The sequence below is a fragment of the Cyprinus carpio genome, chromosome B6, assembly GCF_018340385.1.
Source record: "Cyprinus carpio isolate SPL01 chromosome B6, ASM1834038v1, whole genome shotgun sequence".
Classification (NCBI taxonomy): Eukaryota; Metazoa; Chordata; class Actinopteri; order Cypriniformes; family Cyprinidae; genus Cyprinus; species Cyprinus carpio.
This window is the reverse complement of record NC_056602.1, coordinates 9,274,191-9,293,311: the sequence shown is the minus strand read 5'-3', so window position 1 is coordinate 9,293,311 and position 19,121 is coordinate 9,274,191. Positions and strand designations below refer to the sequence as shown.

The 19,121-nt window shown below is 36.5% G+C and overlaps 1 protein-coding gene and 1 pseudogene across 1 annotated transcript in view; one reads left to right on the top strand and one right to left on the bottom strand.

The window, feature by feature from the left end:
• The first annotated feature begins 4,532 nt into the window (after window positions 1-4,532).
• Window positions 4,533-17,574, top strand: LOC109067127 (annotated as a pseudogene).
• Window positions 17,575-17,722: 148 nt separating this feature from the next.
• Window positions 17,723-19,121, bottom strand: part of asic4b (acid-sensing (proton-gated) ion channel family member 4b) — a 43,625-nt gene continuing 42,226 nt past the window's right edge. The window contains exons 8-10 of the mRNA XM_042725599.1: window positions 18,792-18,871; window positions 18,503-18,682; window positions 17,723-18,417 (exon numbers count right to left, since the gene is read on the bottom strand). Coding sequence (XP_042581533.1) covers window positions 18,316-18,417; window positions 18,503-18,682; window positions 18,792-18,871 — 362 coding nt within the window. The 3' untranslated portion in view covers window positions 17,723-18,315. The remainder of the gene's footprint in view (window positions 18,418-18,502; window positions 18,683-18,791; window positions 18,872-19,121) is intronic.

Genomic DNA, 19,121 nt, shown 5'->3' with positions numbered 1-19,121 from the left:
CTAGTGGAAGAAAAAAGACTACACACATCAGTGAATGGTTCTCTTGTATTTATCCACTTTTAACATTGCCTGATGAAGTTAGCTCCAGCTAACATGTTTCTGAGAGCTTTATACACTATTAAATTTAAGGCACTGTTGAAAATGACAAAGCTGGTAAATACACACACACACACACACACACACACACACACACACACACACACACACACACAATCACATCAAATGTAATATTTCAAAAAGGGTGATATTGTTTCTTACTAAAGGCACTTTAAAAACAATTACCATTAAACTCCCAAAGAAATGATTACCCATGGGAGAACACTTCATACTCCACTTCATCTGCAGAAAGTTAAAGCGTAACAAACCCAACCCACTGTCAGAATATTTACTGTTTTAACAACCACATACAAGGAGAAAAATGTTTTCTCTGTAATGACCGTGGGACAGAAAGACAGCACAGCACAGCTCTGGGGAGTCCACTGTGTTCTTCAGTTGTAGCTGCAGGCATGCAGTAGAAGGAACAGATGTGATGCTCCAGGGGAAGACAGAATGAAAGAAAAAGCAAAGGTCTGAGCTGTGATTTCTGTATATTGCACCATGTTTGTGCACAGTATAGTTATTTGTCTGTGAATAGCTGATTTATGGGAATAAATTGGTGAATGTACAATGCATGATTGTGTATTTGGAGATAATATGATTAATTGCTCCTCTTGTATAGGGACCAAAAGCTATTTGTTTATTTATTTAGTGGTCTTAAGGCAGAAAAATAAACAATCTATCAACCAATAAAAGTGAATAAACCAGCATTTGACAGAATATTTAAGGTGACTAACATGCACAAACATCGTTATGTATGTTAATATATGTATGTATTAATATGTTTTTATTTACATAGGCCTTTTTACATTAACCCTTTAACTGCCCCACCAAGAAAAAAGCATTTGAAAAATTTTTTGTTTGCATTTCTTATCTCCTTATGTCATTAGTTACCACACTCAATGTATTTTTTTTCAACACATCCCATAATTTTTAAAATATCGGCCTCTACCAAATGGTTGATATGTCACTTTAAGGCAAAAGTACCGGAATTCATACACATACTATGGAAATCAGAAAATATGAACTATAATACTAATTTATTAAAAAATATAATCAAAATAAAATAGTTTTGTATATTGAATCTTCTTTATTTATTTAAGTATGCCGTAAAATATTTCAGGTTTTCATTTTAACACAGGAAATTACATGTTTTCTTCTTGTTTTTTTTAACAATAAACAAAAATAAATAACTAAAAGTAACAAAACCAAAACACATTGCATTCAAAACCTAAAATAAAAAAGACAAAAGATAGTAATATAATGGCATTTTAGGCTTTAATGATTCAAGAAACACACCGTCAAGTGTAGTAGTGCAACAGGATTTGTTTTTCTTTCTTTTTTTTAGATAAATGAACATTTCTTTGTAAACCAGCAATGCTGTGTAGAGTAAGCCAACATTAGAAACAATCCTTCAAACAATATAAAACACTAGGGATTGTAAAACATTTCAGCAATATCTCTTACATGTGTAATGGTGCAACAGCATGAGTGCTCAATGAACATGAGAACCCCCCTCTTATTTCTGGTGGTATGCTGCAAAGCATTCTTGGTTTGCGTTCAAGCACAAGAAAACATTGCATTTTTGACATTTCCATCTTGACACCCCCTTCGGACAGTAGTTGCACCGCCCCCGCTTGTCACAGTGTAGTGGCCAGTGTCCCAAGCTGTCATATCGCACATCTGGTTGCGGTTTTGGAAGTGAGGGTCTTGGCGTGTAGTGTTTCTTTGGTGGTGGTGGAGAGCTGGATGATGGTCGACCGACTTTGGATGCAGGCTTGTTGACCTGGTTCAAACTATGGGCAACTGCCAGGCGGAACCGTTTGAGAGGCATTGCTTTCTCATTTAGTAGGCCACAGTCCCTCTTGTAGACCAGCCAGGAGTTTGCAATGGACAGATCAAGGATATATCCAAACAGGGGAATGTACCATCTCCTTGACTTGGCTGGGGTCTTGTACAAGTGTACCAGCATGTCAGAAAGATCAATCCCACCCATATGCTCATTGTAAGCAGGGATGAGTGATGGACATGGGACAGTGATCTTTTCCTTGGACTCTTTGCACCAACGATTGACAGCTGAAAGAGGCATGATCCCACTGGCATTTCTAAAAGGTTGACACACTTGTCGTCAAACCATTTTACTGCAATCACCCCTTCAGCAGACCTGCAGTCATAAGACCCACGCCCTCTCTTAATCAGCTCTTTATCTGTCATCAAAGGAGCTCCACCAGTGCGGTTTGGTCGGACAGTGCCAATGCACTGGACACCCAAGGAGGTTTGCAGGGTCTGGACCAATTTAAAGCTTGTAAAAAAGTTGTCAAAGAAGACAACCGAAAGACGTGGCTGTTGTATAGTTTTGCATAGTGTTGTCACCACTTTGGCTCCTAAAGGTAGCATTTGCTCCTCCTCACTGAGGGTGACATTGAAGAATGTGGATGCCCCTTGATACATCAGCAGGTCATGAATGATCCCAGATGAACTGGCTCTGCAGAAGACTTTAAAACCCCCACTTGTCTGGTTTATTGCCAATATATTGGCGGAGGGAGCCAGCTCTTGTGCCTTTGTATCCTATCATGACCTCATCCACACTGTGCTTGTAAGTGGATGGTATCAGGAGACACTGATTGCGAAGCATGTCAAAGAGTGGACGGATTTTGTAAAATCGATCTGGATTCTCGTTGCACTGCTGATTGTCATTGAAATGAATATAACGGCGTAACAGCTGGAATCTCTTCCTTGGCATGATATCAGCTATCACACTGAAGCGTGACTCATGGTGCCAGTAGTCCTCCAGTGATGGAAATTTGAAAACACCCATAAAGAGTAGCATGGAAAGAAAATCTCTTCAATCTCTTCTGGGTTGGTCTTGATTGGATCCCCCAGCTCCTGGGCAGAGTACAGGTTGGTATGATGAGCAACATGTTGAATCATCTCATCAGTGAAGAGCATTCTGAAGTATTGGAAGGGTGACTGTACAACCACAGGGGGTTCAAATCTTGCTTCTGTGACCTGGAATTCATCAATGTCTTCATGCTTCCAGATTCTTCTTGTGCCATTGTGTGGGCCTGAGGGGGGAACTTGAGCCAGGGCTATCCTCTGGCTCCTTCAAGGAAACAGTTTTTAGAGTGTGTTTTCCTTTTCTTCTTTTCTTACATGGAAGCTTTTTAAGAGGATGTTCTTTTTGAGGGAGCATCATCTTCATCCAGGGATTCAAAAGAACTGTCACCAGCTACCTCTTCTCGGACAGGGTGATAATCCGGATCCTCTATTGGATCATCAACATCACTGAGATCAGCATCAGAGTCTTGGGGGTTTTCTGGTACAAGGGCCTGAAGAGTGTGTGTTCTTGTACCATAGAAACTGTTGACATCCATCTAATAATTGTAGAAATAAATAAATAAATAACAATCTCTTACAATTTTAGTAATGTTAGTACACCAGCATTTGTCATTTAAGAAGTAATTTCCTTTGATAATTATGATTTCCACATATTAATTATATGAATTAATTATATTTATTTCAAAAAATATCCAAAAGTGGCAAAAAAATACATATTTAAGAAATTATCTCAATATATTTATTAAGAAATAACAATAGCTGTGTCATATTCATAGCTGTGAATGATCAGAAAGTTATATTTCTCAGCAAATAGTACATTCTGACAGCAGAAATGGATTATCTGAAAACATTAGCTTAGCTTTTCTACATTTACCATAAAGTGACAAATCAACCATTTGGTTGAGCACGTTTTTGAAAAATTATTGAAAACATACTAAAGTTTTTTCATGGCACCAAGTAAAATAATTTTGTAAAGTTAGGGCTCTTACAGTGTAATATGTCAAAAAAATATGCTTACCTTGCAAAATTTCACCAAAAACAGTTTACATGGCAGGAGTGATTTCTTTCTCTCTGACATCCATCAAAGAAGAAGTGTTGTGACAAATGCTGTTGATTGACACTCTGACATCTAGTGGATTTTTTTGGCTTAACATACCTCTACCAGATGGTAGAGATGGCTCAATCAGCTTGAATTAAGTTAGGTACTCCTCTCAATAAAATATAGTCACTCAAAATCACATCAACAATCATTTCTACAACTAAGTTAAATTTTTAAAGTATAGGCTATGTATAAGTATTATTAGTCTGTGCCTTTCACATGGTCAGTCATTTTTTCAACTAGGTTTTTTTTTCTGAATATTTTTTTCTTCTTTTTAATTGAATGTTTAAAATAAAACCTAAGTATGGGAGTTTCTTTATGTTTATTTTATTTTTCATTGTGTATGCCCTTGCCTAACGCGTCCACATGTAGGTTTACATTCATAGTCTCAAACAGAATGGTCGCCCTCTAGTGAGACAAAGAAAGATCATAAACTTTCCAGGTCAAACGCGGTTTCCTCGCAATATCCTAGGCAAAACGACCAAATTCGCTTTTACCCCTAAATTATAGCTGGAGTTAATGATAGGTTTGTTGCGGTTTCGCACTTGGCTCCTCCCCCATCCATGCCTCTGTCGAATGGCAGTAATCAGCGCTTAGAATTTGCATTGACTGACGTCTGGTTAGTAAAGGGCGGAGTCCGGAGCGATGACACGTCAGAAGGCAACAGAGACAGTCGCGTCTGTCTTTATAGGTGTGACGAGAGAGAGGGACGCAATTCCTCAGCCGCGTTCTACTAAAAGCATCTCCTCATTGTGCTGAGGAGCAACTGAAAGCATGAGAATTGCAATGTTAGTGTCTCTCATCAGGCCGACCGGGCCTATTATTGTGGGCATCTCTCTGGGATTCACTCTGAGTCTCCTCAGCGTCACCTGGGTGGATGAGTCCTGCGACTCTGACTGGATGGGAGCCGCCAGGAAGGTCCTCCAAAGAAAGTTTTCAGGTAGGTGTAGCATTGAGCTCCACCAGTGATTCTATAGAGCGCCTTCTGACTGACGTCTCTCGGGTGTATTTAAAGCGTGCATGAATGGTTGTGAGCAGTTTGCACTAAAAATAAAATAAATAAATAAATAAATAAATAAATAATAATAACAATAGTAGTAGTAGTATTAATAATAATAAAAACAGCATCTCAAGCTGATTTATTTTGTTTGTGCTTTTCTGCAAGAGGACTGCAGCTAAACTAAAGTTACCTGGTTTGTCTTTTATGCACAAAAGAGGGAAAATTATACTAGGGCGATTGCTATTTAAAGAGCAAATACTCTAATCTTGCCCTTTGGCCTCTAGAAGCTGATGCGGGCTAATGATGTCATCAGGTCACCTAGAGCGTGCTGTCAGTCACAAATCTGAGGTTTAGTAATCTGAACTACAATGAGAGTGTCAACAAATCAGCAGCATCCTTAAAGACATACAGAAACATATATATATATATATATATATATATATATATATATATATATATATATATATATATATATATATATATATATATATATATATATATATATTTTTTTTTTTTTTTTTTTTTAAAGTTTAATATAGTAACTATAGTTTCTGCTAAAACAAAACATAGAATGATGTCTGCAGTTTCAGAAGCCAGAAAAAAAAAAAAACTTTCTGTGTGGAATAAACACCTAGCTGCCTGTCAACATTTTTTTGGCAATATGTCAAAGATTTATCCTAAGAGAATAAGAAAAAAAATAAATAGTAGGGCTGCACATAATCAGTTTTGTAGCACATAATCTAAGCACATTTTTAAACTTAATATTAAATACTTAATATAATGTTGTTGTTATTATGAAACAAAATAAATTTTGGAGAACCTTTACGCAGTATAGTGGTGCATAGTAAAACTTTTCAAGCTTCATGGTTTTCAAGCTTTCAATGAAGTCGCACAGTAGCTTTATGTAGAAACAAAGAAAATTAAATTGTGAAATCATTAACTAATAATCTTCTCTGCTGAAGTTCTGAAATCTAGTTTAGTTTCACATTGAGGTTCATGGATGCCAAAAAATCTTAATTTACTCGTGTGTCTCAACTAAACACAAAACGCCAATTTAAAAGTGTGGAAAAGAGAATGAGATTTGAGAGTGGCAGATCATTTTCGTTGAATAACTTTAGCCTAAATTTTCTTCACAAAGCTACTCCCTAATAAAAAAAAATTAATATATTTAAAATACTATATACTAAGCTTAGTTCAAATCTGTTAACATATTTACCGACATATTGCTTGAGATGCAGTAATCTAAAAATTACAATTAAACTTTTTATGGAGTACTACTTGTGCACAATGCACATTTCTTAATATGAAGCCTAAAATATGTTTTAATGTCATTAATGATGAGGATTGTATGATCTTTGAATAAAATCGATCTTTAAATGCAAGATATTTAAAGTGTACACAACATATACTTGCAATAGTTCCACCTTAGCACAATCAAATATACTTAGTATATCTTTAGTTGGACTTCAGCACTACTTGCACAAAATGAAAATGCATTAAGTACAAAATTAGTTGTTTTAATGTAGCAGACTTTTGATATACCAGTTTAGTACTTAAAGTACAACTATTAAGTACATAAATATGTAAATGTATTTGTAGTATACATAGCACGTGTTTAAAATACATTTTAATATATACTTATTTTTCACTAGAGATATGTCTTATGGTTTCAGATTTTGGTTTGTCCTATCACTACGAGCTGTCATATGGAATTAACTGCATGAAAAGTATTTTGGGGTTCATGGGAAATAATGACCGTTTCAAATGACATGGGTAAATAATGACACAACTGCTGCTGCCTATTTTGGACTTCTGTGTGTGGTATTTTATAGAAGGTTGGGTTGGTTTATTTAACCAAATGACACATCAAACCCAGCTGTACTTGTGACTTCCTAATTCAACTCTGCTGTGATTTTTTTTTTTTTTAACTCTTCATGTTATTATTTTATCCTCAATCTTTCTCTCTCCAGAGCCAAGTATGCCAGCACAGAGCTTGGAATTCGTGAACGTCTCTTTGTCGCTGTATTTACCTCTAAAACCACCATAAGCACTTTAGCTGTGGCCATCAACCGGACCCTTAACCACCACCTGGATGGCCGGCTCATCTTCTTTACAGGCACTCGTAATCGTAAACTACCTAATGGAATGTTTGTGGTGGCCCATGGTGACGAGCGTCCAGTTCCAAACATGTTTCAATCTGTCCGATATCTTCTAGAGCATCACATTTCTGATTACGATTGGTTCTTCTTCGTCCAGGATGATACCTACACCCAGCCGGAAAGGCTGAAGACTTTAGTAAGCCACCTGAGCATGGACCTTCAGCTTTACATGGGCCACCCTGGAGAGTTCATTGGAGGTGAAACCCAGGGGAGGTACTGTCACAGTGGACCGGGATTTCTACTATCCCGTGCTCTACTTCTGAAGCTCCAGCCTTTCTTGGAGCAGTGCAGGACTGACATTGTAAGCATCAGACCTGATGAGTGGCTCGGTCGCTGTATCATTGATTATGCTGGCATGAGCTGTGTGGAGGAATATGAGGTAAGAGGTAATGATTAACTGGGACTCGAATTTGGGTTATGACATCTATGCAATATTTTCATGAGCATTTAGAATCGAAAATTCTGTCATCATTTACTCAACCTCATGCTTATGTGGAACACAAAGGCAGATAATGTATGTTAGACATACATAACATAAGGGTGAGTAAATGATAATAGAATTTAAATTTTTGGTTGAACTACCCCTTTAAATCCAGTCTTGAAAACAATCCAGAGCAAAAAAAAATCAAAATTGCATTGTTTTCATAGTTTTTTTTAATCAGCTTTTAATTTTATTGAAATAGCTAACCCAAAAATGAAAATTTGCTGAAAAATGACTGACCCTCCGGCCATCCAAGACATAGATGAGTTTGTTTCTTCATTGGAACAGATTTGTTTAAACTTAGCACTACATACATCACAGTAATGGATCCTCTGCAGTGAATGGGTGCCGTCAGCTGCTGAAAACATCACAATAATCCACAATTATTCTCACAACTCCAGTCCATCAATTAATGTCTTATGAAGTGAAAAGCTGAGTGTTTGTAAGAAATATCCATCATGTGATTTTAACTTTAAACTGTTGCTTCTGGCCAAAATACCATAATAGCATCCATAATCCGTAATAATGCTTCCATCACCTATTGTTATGTGGATTATTGTGATGTTTTTATCAGCTGTTTGAACTCTTAAATCTGTTCTTATGAAGAAACAATCTCATCTTCATCTTAGATAGCCTGAGGGTGAGTGATTTTTCAACATAAAAAAAAAAAGTATTATTCCTTTAACTATATTGAAACTAAATCCCCCGCATATTACATTTTCAGCCCAAGGCACTGGGATAGGCTCCAGCATAGGACAAACAGTTTTGGATAATGCATGGATGGAAATTAAGTTCCACATAATACATACTATTTTTGGGTGAACTATTCCTGTAACTTTTGTTCTGTTTTGTTCATTCTTGTTTATCATTCTTAAAGAAATACACTAAATCACAACACAGATTTTTCACCAGGATTAGTTCTGCATCTGCTTATTCCCTGTAATCACCAAGGCAGTTACATTTCTCATATCATGAGATTCAAATTAGGCACAAGCTAAAATAGTATCTATCCCAGGGCAAATGTGGCTGAGAAAGCTGTGTGCCGAAATAAGCTGAAAGGAGGGAGGTTTGGGGGGCTCAGAGCCTGAACTATTTACAGATCATCCTGGCAAACTCTAATAACAGGCCTGTGTTGATAAAGTGGACTTTTCATGTAGCTGGTTTCCCTTAGTTGGCAATGTTTATGCTGGTAACAAATGACTTCATTTTTCACCTAGGGTCTCTAGTTTCGACAGGAAACCACATTACCCAAGGGTCCACGCTTTATTGAGAGGGTGTGCTGTTATATATTGAGGGGCTCAATGCAACAGGGAGGCCAAATAATCAATAGTTCACAGTATTTTGAAAATTCTGAGGCAGGTACATTGATATACTCAAAACAAGCTCACAGTCATGTGAAAATGTTCTGCATATGTTCAAAACATGTATTGCACGTAATACACATCAGAGACAGTATAGAATAGTACATGTGCTTGGTCAAATGGTGTAAGTGTGATAAGCTATTAGTTTGTGAGTTGATGTGTTAAATGGGATTAAACATGAGTGATGTCTGCTGGCCTATTTAAGTGCTTTGGCATAGAGGTGATGGAATACTTTTGCGCTCTTAATAGGCTGATCTGATTTGATTCAGGTTTTCTGCATGACTTACACTGCAAGTTTGCAAGACCGTTGGAAAGTTTGGGGTCAGTAAGGTTTTTTTTTTTTTTTTTTTTTTAAGAAATTAATGCATTCATACAGCAAGGATGCATGAAATATATCAAAACTGACATTAAGAATGTTGGAAATGACTATATTTGTAAATAAATGCTGCTATAGTTTAAATAAATGATGATGTTTTAATTTTCTATTTATCAAAAATCTTTTAAAAAATATCACTTTGCAGCACAGCTGGTTTCAACATTAATAATCAGCATATTAGAATGATTTCAGAAAAATCATTTTACACTGAAAATTGGATTAATGGCTGCTGAAAATTTAGCTTTGCTGTCATAGGAAAAAATCATATTTTAAAATGTTTTAATTTATTTAAAAGTTTTTTTAAATTGGAATAATATATAACAATATTATTGTTTTACTGTATTTTTTATCAAATAAAAACAGACTTAAGCATAAGAGGCCTCTTTTAAAAACATTAAAACATCTTTCTGGCCCTATATTTTTGTAGGTACTCTGAGCCACATGTCTCATACAAAATACATCTGTAACCCACTGACAGAGGATTCATGTTACAAGGACACAAAAATATGACCGTGCTTTAGTTCTACTGTAAATGCAGTCAGAAATGCTACAAAGTTGTTGTAGGTTTTTTAACTTTTTAAACACTTTTTCAATAGCTATTTTTATTTCAAGAAAACGTAAATAAATTGTAAGTTAATGCAAAATCATTGTAGATTCAGACTAATTAAAAAATGACATTACATGATTTCATAATATATATATATATATATATATATATATATATATATATATATATATATATATATATATATATATATATATATATATATTATATATATATATAACATTCAATATATATTTGTAGACTAATTGCTATAAAGTGGAAATCAATTACTGGTTTTAATTTTTTGGAAGCAAAACAGTTACCCCACCCCACATTATAGCTTTCATCTGTCAACTCAATTACGCAGTCATCTGTCAAGAAAAGTTCAGATTAAGTTTAGACTTTAGAAAAATCATGGATGGATCAATTTGTGACAACAGGGTAATGGTTTCTATCAGGATGTGCTACCAAGGTTAGGGGTTAGTGTTTGTTTTAGTGTTTTAAACACTAAAAAACAAAAAAAAAAAAAAAAACTAAAAAAAAAAAAAAAAAAACATTAAAAAGCAAATAAATAAATAAATAAATAACTAAGTAATAATACATAAATATTGCTGCAAGTGGTAATAATATTAAAAATAATGATTTCTTCTATGATCTACAGAGAAACCAAAAACATTGGCTCTCATTAGGTGAGCTATCAGTCTCATGCGGAGGCAACATATCATTAGACTGTGTTCAGGACAGTCTAGTTGTTCAAATTTGGACCTTTTGAACATTGACATAAAAAGCAGTGACCTGAACATAATGCATCAGTAATTCACACAGACCTGAACATGCTGTTTGGATCCAGCATAAAACAAGATAGTGTCCAGAAACCTGCATTACTTTAATGGAATGATGTACTACTTCTGATGCTGAGCCACAAAGTAAATGACTTACTGTTCTCGGCAGGCCAGCTGCAGACCTGCTGCGATTTGTGCAGTTAATTAGCATGGTTACAACAGCATTACTGCAAATTGCAAAGGTCTGCTGACTACAGCTGACCAGAATTAACCTAGAGGTGCTGTCTATGAAACTATGACCACATTCTTGTTACAGTGCCAAATGTTGAGGCATGTGAAAAACACAATACATATAAATACATTTATGTAAAATAATATATTCTGACCTAATATTAATCTTGATTTACTTCAGGCCCTGAATTATAATTATTTTACAATGGAAAACAATATGGACCTTTCCAGAATGGGGAATGATGGATTCCAGAATGCTCTCACTGTTCATCCTGTGACCAGTGCAGAACTTATGTATCGTCTGCACAAACATTTCACAGAAATAGAACTGCAGAAGACCTATGAAGAGATTGAAAAACTACAGGTTAGATTTTCAACTTATTTACAAACACAATATATCTTACTTCAGCACTGCTTTTTTAGCTCTTTATTTTGTACATGATGCAAGACATTTCTTTAATGTTGCTAACAAAAGCCATCAAAACCAGCCTTCAGCTGGTAAAACGTTACCTTCAGCTTGTCACTGCAGTACCCTCACAGGTACATCTTTCTACCTTATCACCAAAACCCACCATAAAGCAGTGGATCTATTATTTTTTGATGCCCCACACTTCTCACAACAATATTATAATGTATGGAGTTAGTTTTGTCTTTTTTTCCCATTTAATCAAACATATTGTGTTTGAGAGCAAAATTACATTCTTGCTAAGAATTTTTTTAATTACAAAAATAAAGTAATTGATAACAAAACACTTTGCATTGCAAACAAATGCTCTCTTTCCTTTAAGTAGTTCACACACTTTTTATTATGCACCAATATATTTTGCTTCCTCTTTTGTTGTAATTTTTTGTGGGTCTAAAATCTTTATTTGTGAGTTAAAAAGGTTTTGCTTCCAAGTTGAAAAAGTTTTGAAACTGGCATTTAAGTGTGTTCTAAAGAAGATCATGATCATGACATTAGACAATGACGTGTTGTTCTTCACGCCACAACCTCGCTCTCTGTTCGGGACCGTGCAGTGGGTGTGGCCAAACTAGTGTACAAAGCGAGAGTGATCAATAGAAACAGGTCTTTCATTCTGGTGCATAGTTACTGCCCACTGAGATGCTGTTTCACTTACAAGCAAAACTTTTCAACAGATTTAAACCCGCAAAAAAATGAAAACAGAACAGAGATCAAAATGTGGTGGTGTGTAATGAAAAGTTTGAGAACTGCATAAAAGAAAGAGACATTTATGAATAAATAAAACATTTATGAAGAAGAAGAAATATATTACTAAATATTTTAGTTGTTTTGTTATCTTGAACCCCCTTGAAAGTTTGCTGAGGCCCCCTGTTTGAAAACCACTGATCTAAAGGGTACTATACGACATCTTAATATACTTAAACTAAAATGCACATTTTAAGATTATTGAAAGGCATGAAGGTGTACTGTCCCAGTGACAAGCCTTTTCTCCTGAAGATACAGTGTTGTGTTTGTTTTTATGGATTTTGTCAGCTTTTCATGAATCTCGCTTTTCACCCTTAGTCTGAAATAAAGAATGTCAGTGAATTAGCAGTGGATGGAAACAAGAGTGCTTTGTGGCCCATCGGCATCACACCTCCTTTTGAACCCAAGACCCGCTTTGAGGTACTGCGTTGGGACTACTTTACCGAAGATAACTTTTTCTCCTGTGTGGACGGTGCTCCTAAATGCCAGCTCAATGGTGCTGATCGTGATGATGTGACTGACGTCATCAAGGTCGCTGTTGAAGAGCTCAACAAAAAATACAACCCTTTTGTACAGCTGAGTGCTCCACGGCTGGTGAACGGTTACAGGCGCTTGGACCATACACGAGGGATGGAGTATACCTTGGACCTGCAGTTCCAAGCCACTACTGAGTCTGGTCACCAGAAATCTATCACACTCCGTGTACACCTTGTGCGACCCCTCAGCCAAGTAGAGATTATCCCCATGCCTTATGTCACCGAGGCTACACGAGTCCATGTCCTCCTGCCTCTCACCAGTTATGACTCCCATGCAGCGCTGCGCTTCTTGGATCACTGTTCCTCCAAATTGTTTGAGACTGGTGAGAATGCAGTTCTTAACTTCCTATTCATCTACGAACCCGCCGAGGCCCAAAAAGTGAGTACAAATGACGTCTTTGCAGAGGTCAAAGCTAAGATCACTTCCGTCGAGCACAGATATCCCAGCGTGAAGGTGTCTTGGATCAGCATAAAGACAGAAAGTCCAGGTCTCCTGCGGATCCTGGATATTGTATCTAGGAAGCATCCGGTGGAAACACTCTTCCTCCTGGTCACCGTTGACACTGTGCTCAACTCCGAGTTCTTGAATCGCTGTCGTATGAATGCCATCAGTGGCTGGCAGGCTTTCTTTCCCATCCATTTCCAAGAATTTGACCCCAGTGTGGCTTATCCAAACCAGGTTCCTCCTGCCTCACCAGACCTGGTCAGGGAAGTGGGTCACTTTGACCGATACACTTTCGAAGAGGCGTGTTTCTACAACTCTGACTACATGTCCTCGCGCACACGGATGTCTGGGGATTTGCAGGAGAATGAGGAGCTGCTGGAGAACCTGGATCTATATGACGTGTTTGTGCAGTATTCGGGGCTGCACGTGTTCCGTGCTGTCGAGCCTGCTTTGCGGCAGGCGTACCGCAACCGGACCTGCGATCCTCGGCTAAGTGAGGATGTGTTCCACCGCTGTCTTCAGAGCAATCTGGAGAGCCAGGGGTCACGTTCCCAGCTCGCCATGCTGATATTTGAACAAGAGCCAAGTAACAGCACCTGAGGAGCTTCCAAAGAAGCAACAGTGGGGTAACTGTAGACTAGCTGACCGCTAGCAGCACTCTTTGTCCATTTTAACATCTGTCAACCAGATCTCTAGTAAAAGCTATTTGATTATCTTACTGAAACCAAAGAGAAATGTTCTGAAAGGAACATGTTTTTGTGAGCACTTGACTTACAATTGTTAATGCACTACAAAACTTTAGGATTTTGTATTGTGGCACGTTTCATGTTGCTGCCTCATTAGGATGAATTACCATTGTTTTTGTATTCCTCATTGTTAAATGTAATTTACCTTACAGACTGGTGGAGTTAAGCCCAAAGTATACTTCAGTTCTGACAGATGCTAGCATATGCATAAAGTCAAACTCCATAGCCTTTCAAAGTATAGGCCTACTTCATTTGATAGCATGTGTAAACATCTTAACTTTGTCCAGTGTCTGCGCTATTTCTCCCCAGAAATTATGACAAAAAAAAATGTCTTTGTACTTACAGTACTTAAACTAGAGTTGCAGATATCTCTTAACCTCCTCACACAAGCTTTCGTCAATGCAGGCATTTGCTGTTCTTGCCTTCTCAAGTAGTTTGTTATTGTTGTTGATCTGGCTCAGGGTTGCCAGGTTTTCACAACAAACCCACCCAATTGCTACTCAAAATTAGCCCAAACCTAGCCCAATTGCGTTTCGAGAGGGGTCTCCCATGTAAAAATCATTTTCCGGAGGGGATAAAATATATTTTTTTTGCGGGGTTCCCCTGGTAAAATTTGCATTCCAGGGGCTATCATGTTATTGGGGCCATTTCAACCCACGGACATGAAAAACAACCCGAGGCAACAGTGTTAAAGTAGACTAACTCCACGGGAAAACCGAGGACTTGGAAACACTGTGTCTTCACCTTTTTTTGACTGCGAAACAAATGGCCTAGGCCAGTGTTGCCACAAAAAAATTCAAGACGCATCTGCAATGAAAAGGCTGATTTATACTTCTGCATTGGACATACACCGTAGCCTCTACGCCATAGGCTGTGCGTCGGTTTTCATTTATACTTCTGCGTCATTGTCCACGTCGACGTGTAGTACACATGCAAACCGCTAATCTGCAGTGTCCATGGGAATGTTGCTTGTGTTACCCGCAGTACCACGATAAAAGCCGAAGAAGAAGCAGCTTGTCGGAGAAGCATCAGCCGTGACTGCGGCGAATAAATATCAAAGAACATAATTTATTTAAAACTACAAAAAAGAGATGACAATGGAACAGCAGAAGATTGCATTCTTTCAATCTCTACAAGGACTTGTAACGTACCATGACAGAAAAACTGTGTGTCACGAACAATAAAGTGATGTAATGCTACATTTCAAAATAAATGATAAGACACTTGTTCTTTGCTTTGTTTTATTTTAAATAAGAAGGTGTAACATTAAAATATATTAAAGTGCAAAAAACACTCACAAAACTCAAATAAATACGGAGGGAGGGGTACTAGCAGACCAAGCACAGCCCTTGCGGTCCATGTAGATATGACGCGCTGTGATGTTTTTGGCTACACCATAGCCTGCACATACTATGCACAACCTGCGGCTTAGCTACGGCATAGTTTCGATGCAGAAGTATAAATCAGCCTTAAGCATACAGAGTTAACGTGGTTAGAATTATATGCCAGCATACATGTAGTATGCAGATTCTAGCGTGTAACAGCCAAGTCCTGTAAGTAAAAAGTCTCCATGGGGAAATAGATTTTGAGATAACTTTTAAACCTTTATAAACCATCTGTTCAAATTTTAACTAATTTTAAAAACAGTCATGTGGAATTGGTAGAATTTGTACTGAAAACTAAATTACCCATGATGCTGTATAGAAAGGTCCACCAATCAGAGAATCTGACATAATTGAGTTGGTCTCTTTACGTGCTCATAAAACTTAAATATTTGTGTATTTATACATATTTTACAATAAACTTAAAATATATTGTTTCCACTGAATTAAACAACAGTTTTTAATGAATATTGATTTTATTATATTTGATTTTTCAATTCATATCATTCATACTGCTTCATGGAATTGTAGTTCATTCCCTCACTAAAGCCGCTATATGTGTTGTATGTGTTTGTATTTTTGTCTGATTTTCAAATACTTTTTGCTTCAGATGAAAGTTTGTGATGTTAGGATTCACCCTGTAGTTGGTTGGGTTTGTTCATGGTCTATAGCGCTTTACTGAAAAGTTTTTTTTTTTTTATCCATATGGGAAAAATCTATCTATCTATGATGAAATTTATGTCACGCACACTGTATGCATAGCATGTTTCTCTCCCCCAAAACCAGTACAGCACAAACCCCGCCCACAGCCCATTCTAAAAATATAGCCATTGTAATTAATCCATTATATTTATAAATTCTGAACTGAATCCATGAAGTGTTGTGAATACACTAGCATTCGCGTAAAAACAAAGTTTACTTGGGGCTAGTGATGGAGCTGGGAAAGAGAATGTGAATAGATTGTTGTTGTTTTTTTTCAGTAATTGTAGTGAAAGGATTTGCTTTGCATTTTTATTGTGTCTGCAGCTAAGGGAAGAGAAGATAAAGTATGTTTACAACAATACAGGACAGTTCAGAAAGGGCGAATGTATAAAGCTATTTCCACAATGTATTTTGCATTATTCCAGTTTTATGAATCCACCCATGTTAGAAATACATTCCAGTATTCCACCCACACTTCCTTTTCCCGTGAGCTGTGGCTGTCTGGGACAACATAACTATATTGTCCATGTAAAAATCTGTGCCTTTAAATCTGCTCCTTCACAGTGAAATGCTTCTCAGTTATGCAACCAACAAACAAATGAACACAAACTTTTTTTGTTGTTTTGCACATAAACCACATATTTAAGAATATTTACAGTATAATGTCAAAATGATGCTTAGGTGGTTTGTTTTTTCCTTCCAATTTTTTATTATTAATTATTTTTATTTTTTTCAAAAAGATCTTTGAGAGCAGAGTACTAGGTGTTGGGCTCAGTGGAACTGACATGCTATAATGAGATTATAGAGTTAGTGCATCACACTGCAGATGTTTACAGTGTGCGCCGTTCTGCTGCTAACAGAAATGGTTACAGACGAAGAGCTTAAGAGGCTCTAATTCTATTTGTCAATGTAGGTGACAGTACATTTTCATTATTATTATTATTATTATTATTATTATTATTATTATTATTATTATGTGATCACAACCTATTTGCTCACAACTTGAATTACAGTCATTATCACACCCATGAGATATTTTGTTAAAAAAAACAACTTTTTATTCACCAAATACTTCTACAGTAATTTGCCGAATTGCATGATTTCATATAACATTTGTACCCTTGAATGTCCACTGTTATTGAGCCACCAGACTTTGACAAGTTCATACAAAGTGGTGTTGATAAAACATAATAGGTGTTTGTGTTATGCCCACTAGATGGCAGTAAAAGCAGATTTTTTTTTTTCTCTCTCCTTGAAATACTGTCCTCATGTACAAGGTTAATTGTGGAAATTCTGCATATTCAATCAAAAGGCTCTGGCTTGTGACCAGTCTCCAATACATTATTCAAAACATGAAATTAAAAAAAGGAGAAGAAGAACTCATGGTGTTTTTAAGGTTATATTTGGACAGTTTTGTTTCATCTGTAGTTAGTATTACTGTGTTCTATAGTCCTTTCAAACTGATTTTATTATTATTATTTTAGATTTAAGACCAGACAGAAATGATGGATATTCAGCAAAATGTTACTCCAAATTGAAATGTGTTTGTATTTGAATACAAAATAAAATCACCTCTACATTTTTATGTACATTTAAAGAATATTAGTTGTGTTTTTATTTTATTTTATTTGCTGATGATTTTTAAGAAAACAGTGTGCTCTAGTGTGGTGTTTTTTTAATGTTTAAAATCTAGAGACAGACTGTTTCAATATAAGGACTACAGCACAATGGAGAAGTTACATAAGGCTGAAAAAGAACATAACACCTACTCACAGAGAAAGGAGTGGTATATTTAAGCTGTTCTTCTACTGAGAAGTCTCATTATGTTATTAAGAAATATGAAAAGGTGAAATGGCGCAAGCACTGTACATTACCATATGAAGAACCACGCAGAAACCAACTTTTTTCTGCACTGAGCAACAGCTGTATGGTTGCTTCATCTCTTATAACTTTCATTTAGTTCATATATGTCCTGTCAAATAGGTAATTTATGTGAAATGCAACATTCTGACCAAATCCAATCCTTTCAGGTCCTTTCTTCTTTGAAATCTATGATAGGTCCATCCAGATGGGGAAAAAAATCAACAAAAGCACATGTGAAACACATTGTGTGGTTTCTTCATCTGGTATTGACTTTAACAATGAGAACAGTGACGGTGTGACTGGTTTGAGCCGGTTTCACATAAGGTCCTGGATTAGGCTTTGCTTTGGCTGTAGCTTTTATAAGTGGGAAAAAATGAAATTTGTATTTCAGTGTACAGGGTCCATTCAGGATCCCAATTTCAAGTTCAGTGATATGAAAAATAAATACAGAGAAGAAGAGTCATCCCTTAACAAGCAAAGTCCTGCTGTACGACTGCTTGTGCATTGTGATGATTTGGTAATATTGAAGTTGGATGTGCACTGTGTGGTTGAGCCACTTCATTAGCTGCCTGTTGATAAAAGAATCACAGATCATCAGTTATTAGGTTCAGTGCATTTAAGCCATCAAAAAATCACTATGTTTCTCTGACTCACCTTGACTTTGACTTCTTCGAATCTGACTGTAGCAATAGTTCCGGCTGCCAGCTGAGCTTTCAGGTTCTGTTCTCGCAGGTTCTTTGTTCTCTGGATCTGCTCTTGGATCAAGTTCCGTTGGTTCTGTTGTTTCTGACTCTTTTTTGGTTTCAGGAGTTGCTTGATTTTGCATTTGACCACCTACAGAGATAAAGATTAAAAGCAGACTGAAAGGACAAGAGTTGTGTATTATGACAGTGTGTTTATGTGAATGTCATAGAACAGTCCTTTCGCAATGAACTGAAGATACCTCATAGATATAGTCAAGTATTTCCAGTATAGTAAGAATACTGGCCCCAATGAAGAGCCCCATCTGTCCACCAATATCTCCTGAAAATGGAAACCAAACAATGATGAGATAAACAAATTAAGTATTTTCTTCTGTATTAATCATCTAGTATTTGAATAATATACATTTGTAATCAGGGTTTAAAATTAACTTCTTTTTTTTACTCATCAGCCAATCTGGCTACTAAATGTTTAGGGATAGTGCATTCAAAAATGAAAATTCTCTCATTTATTAACTTCATGTCATTCCAAACCCATAAGACCTTCATTCATCTTCGAAACACAAATTAAG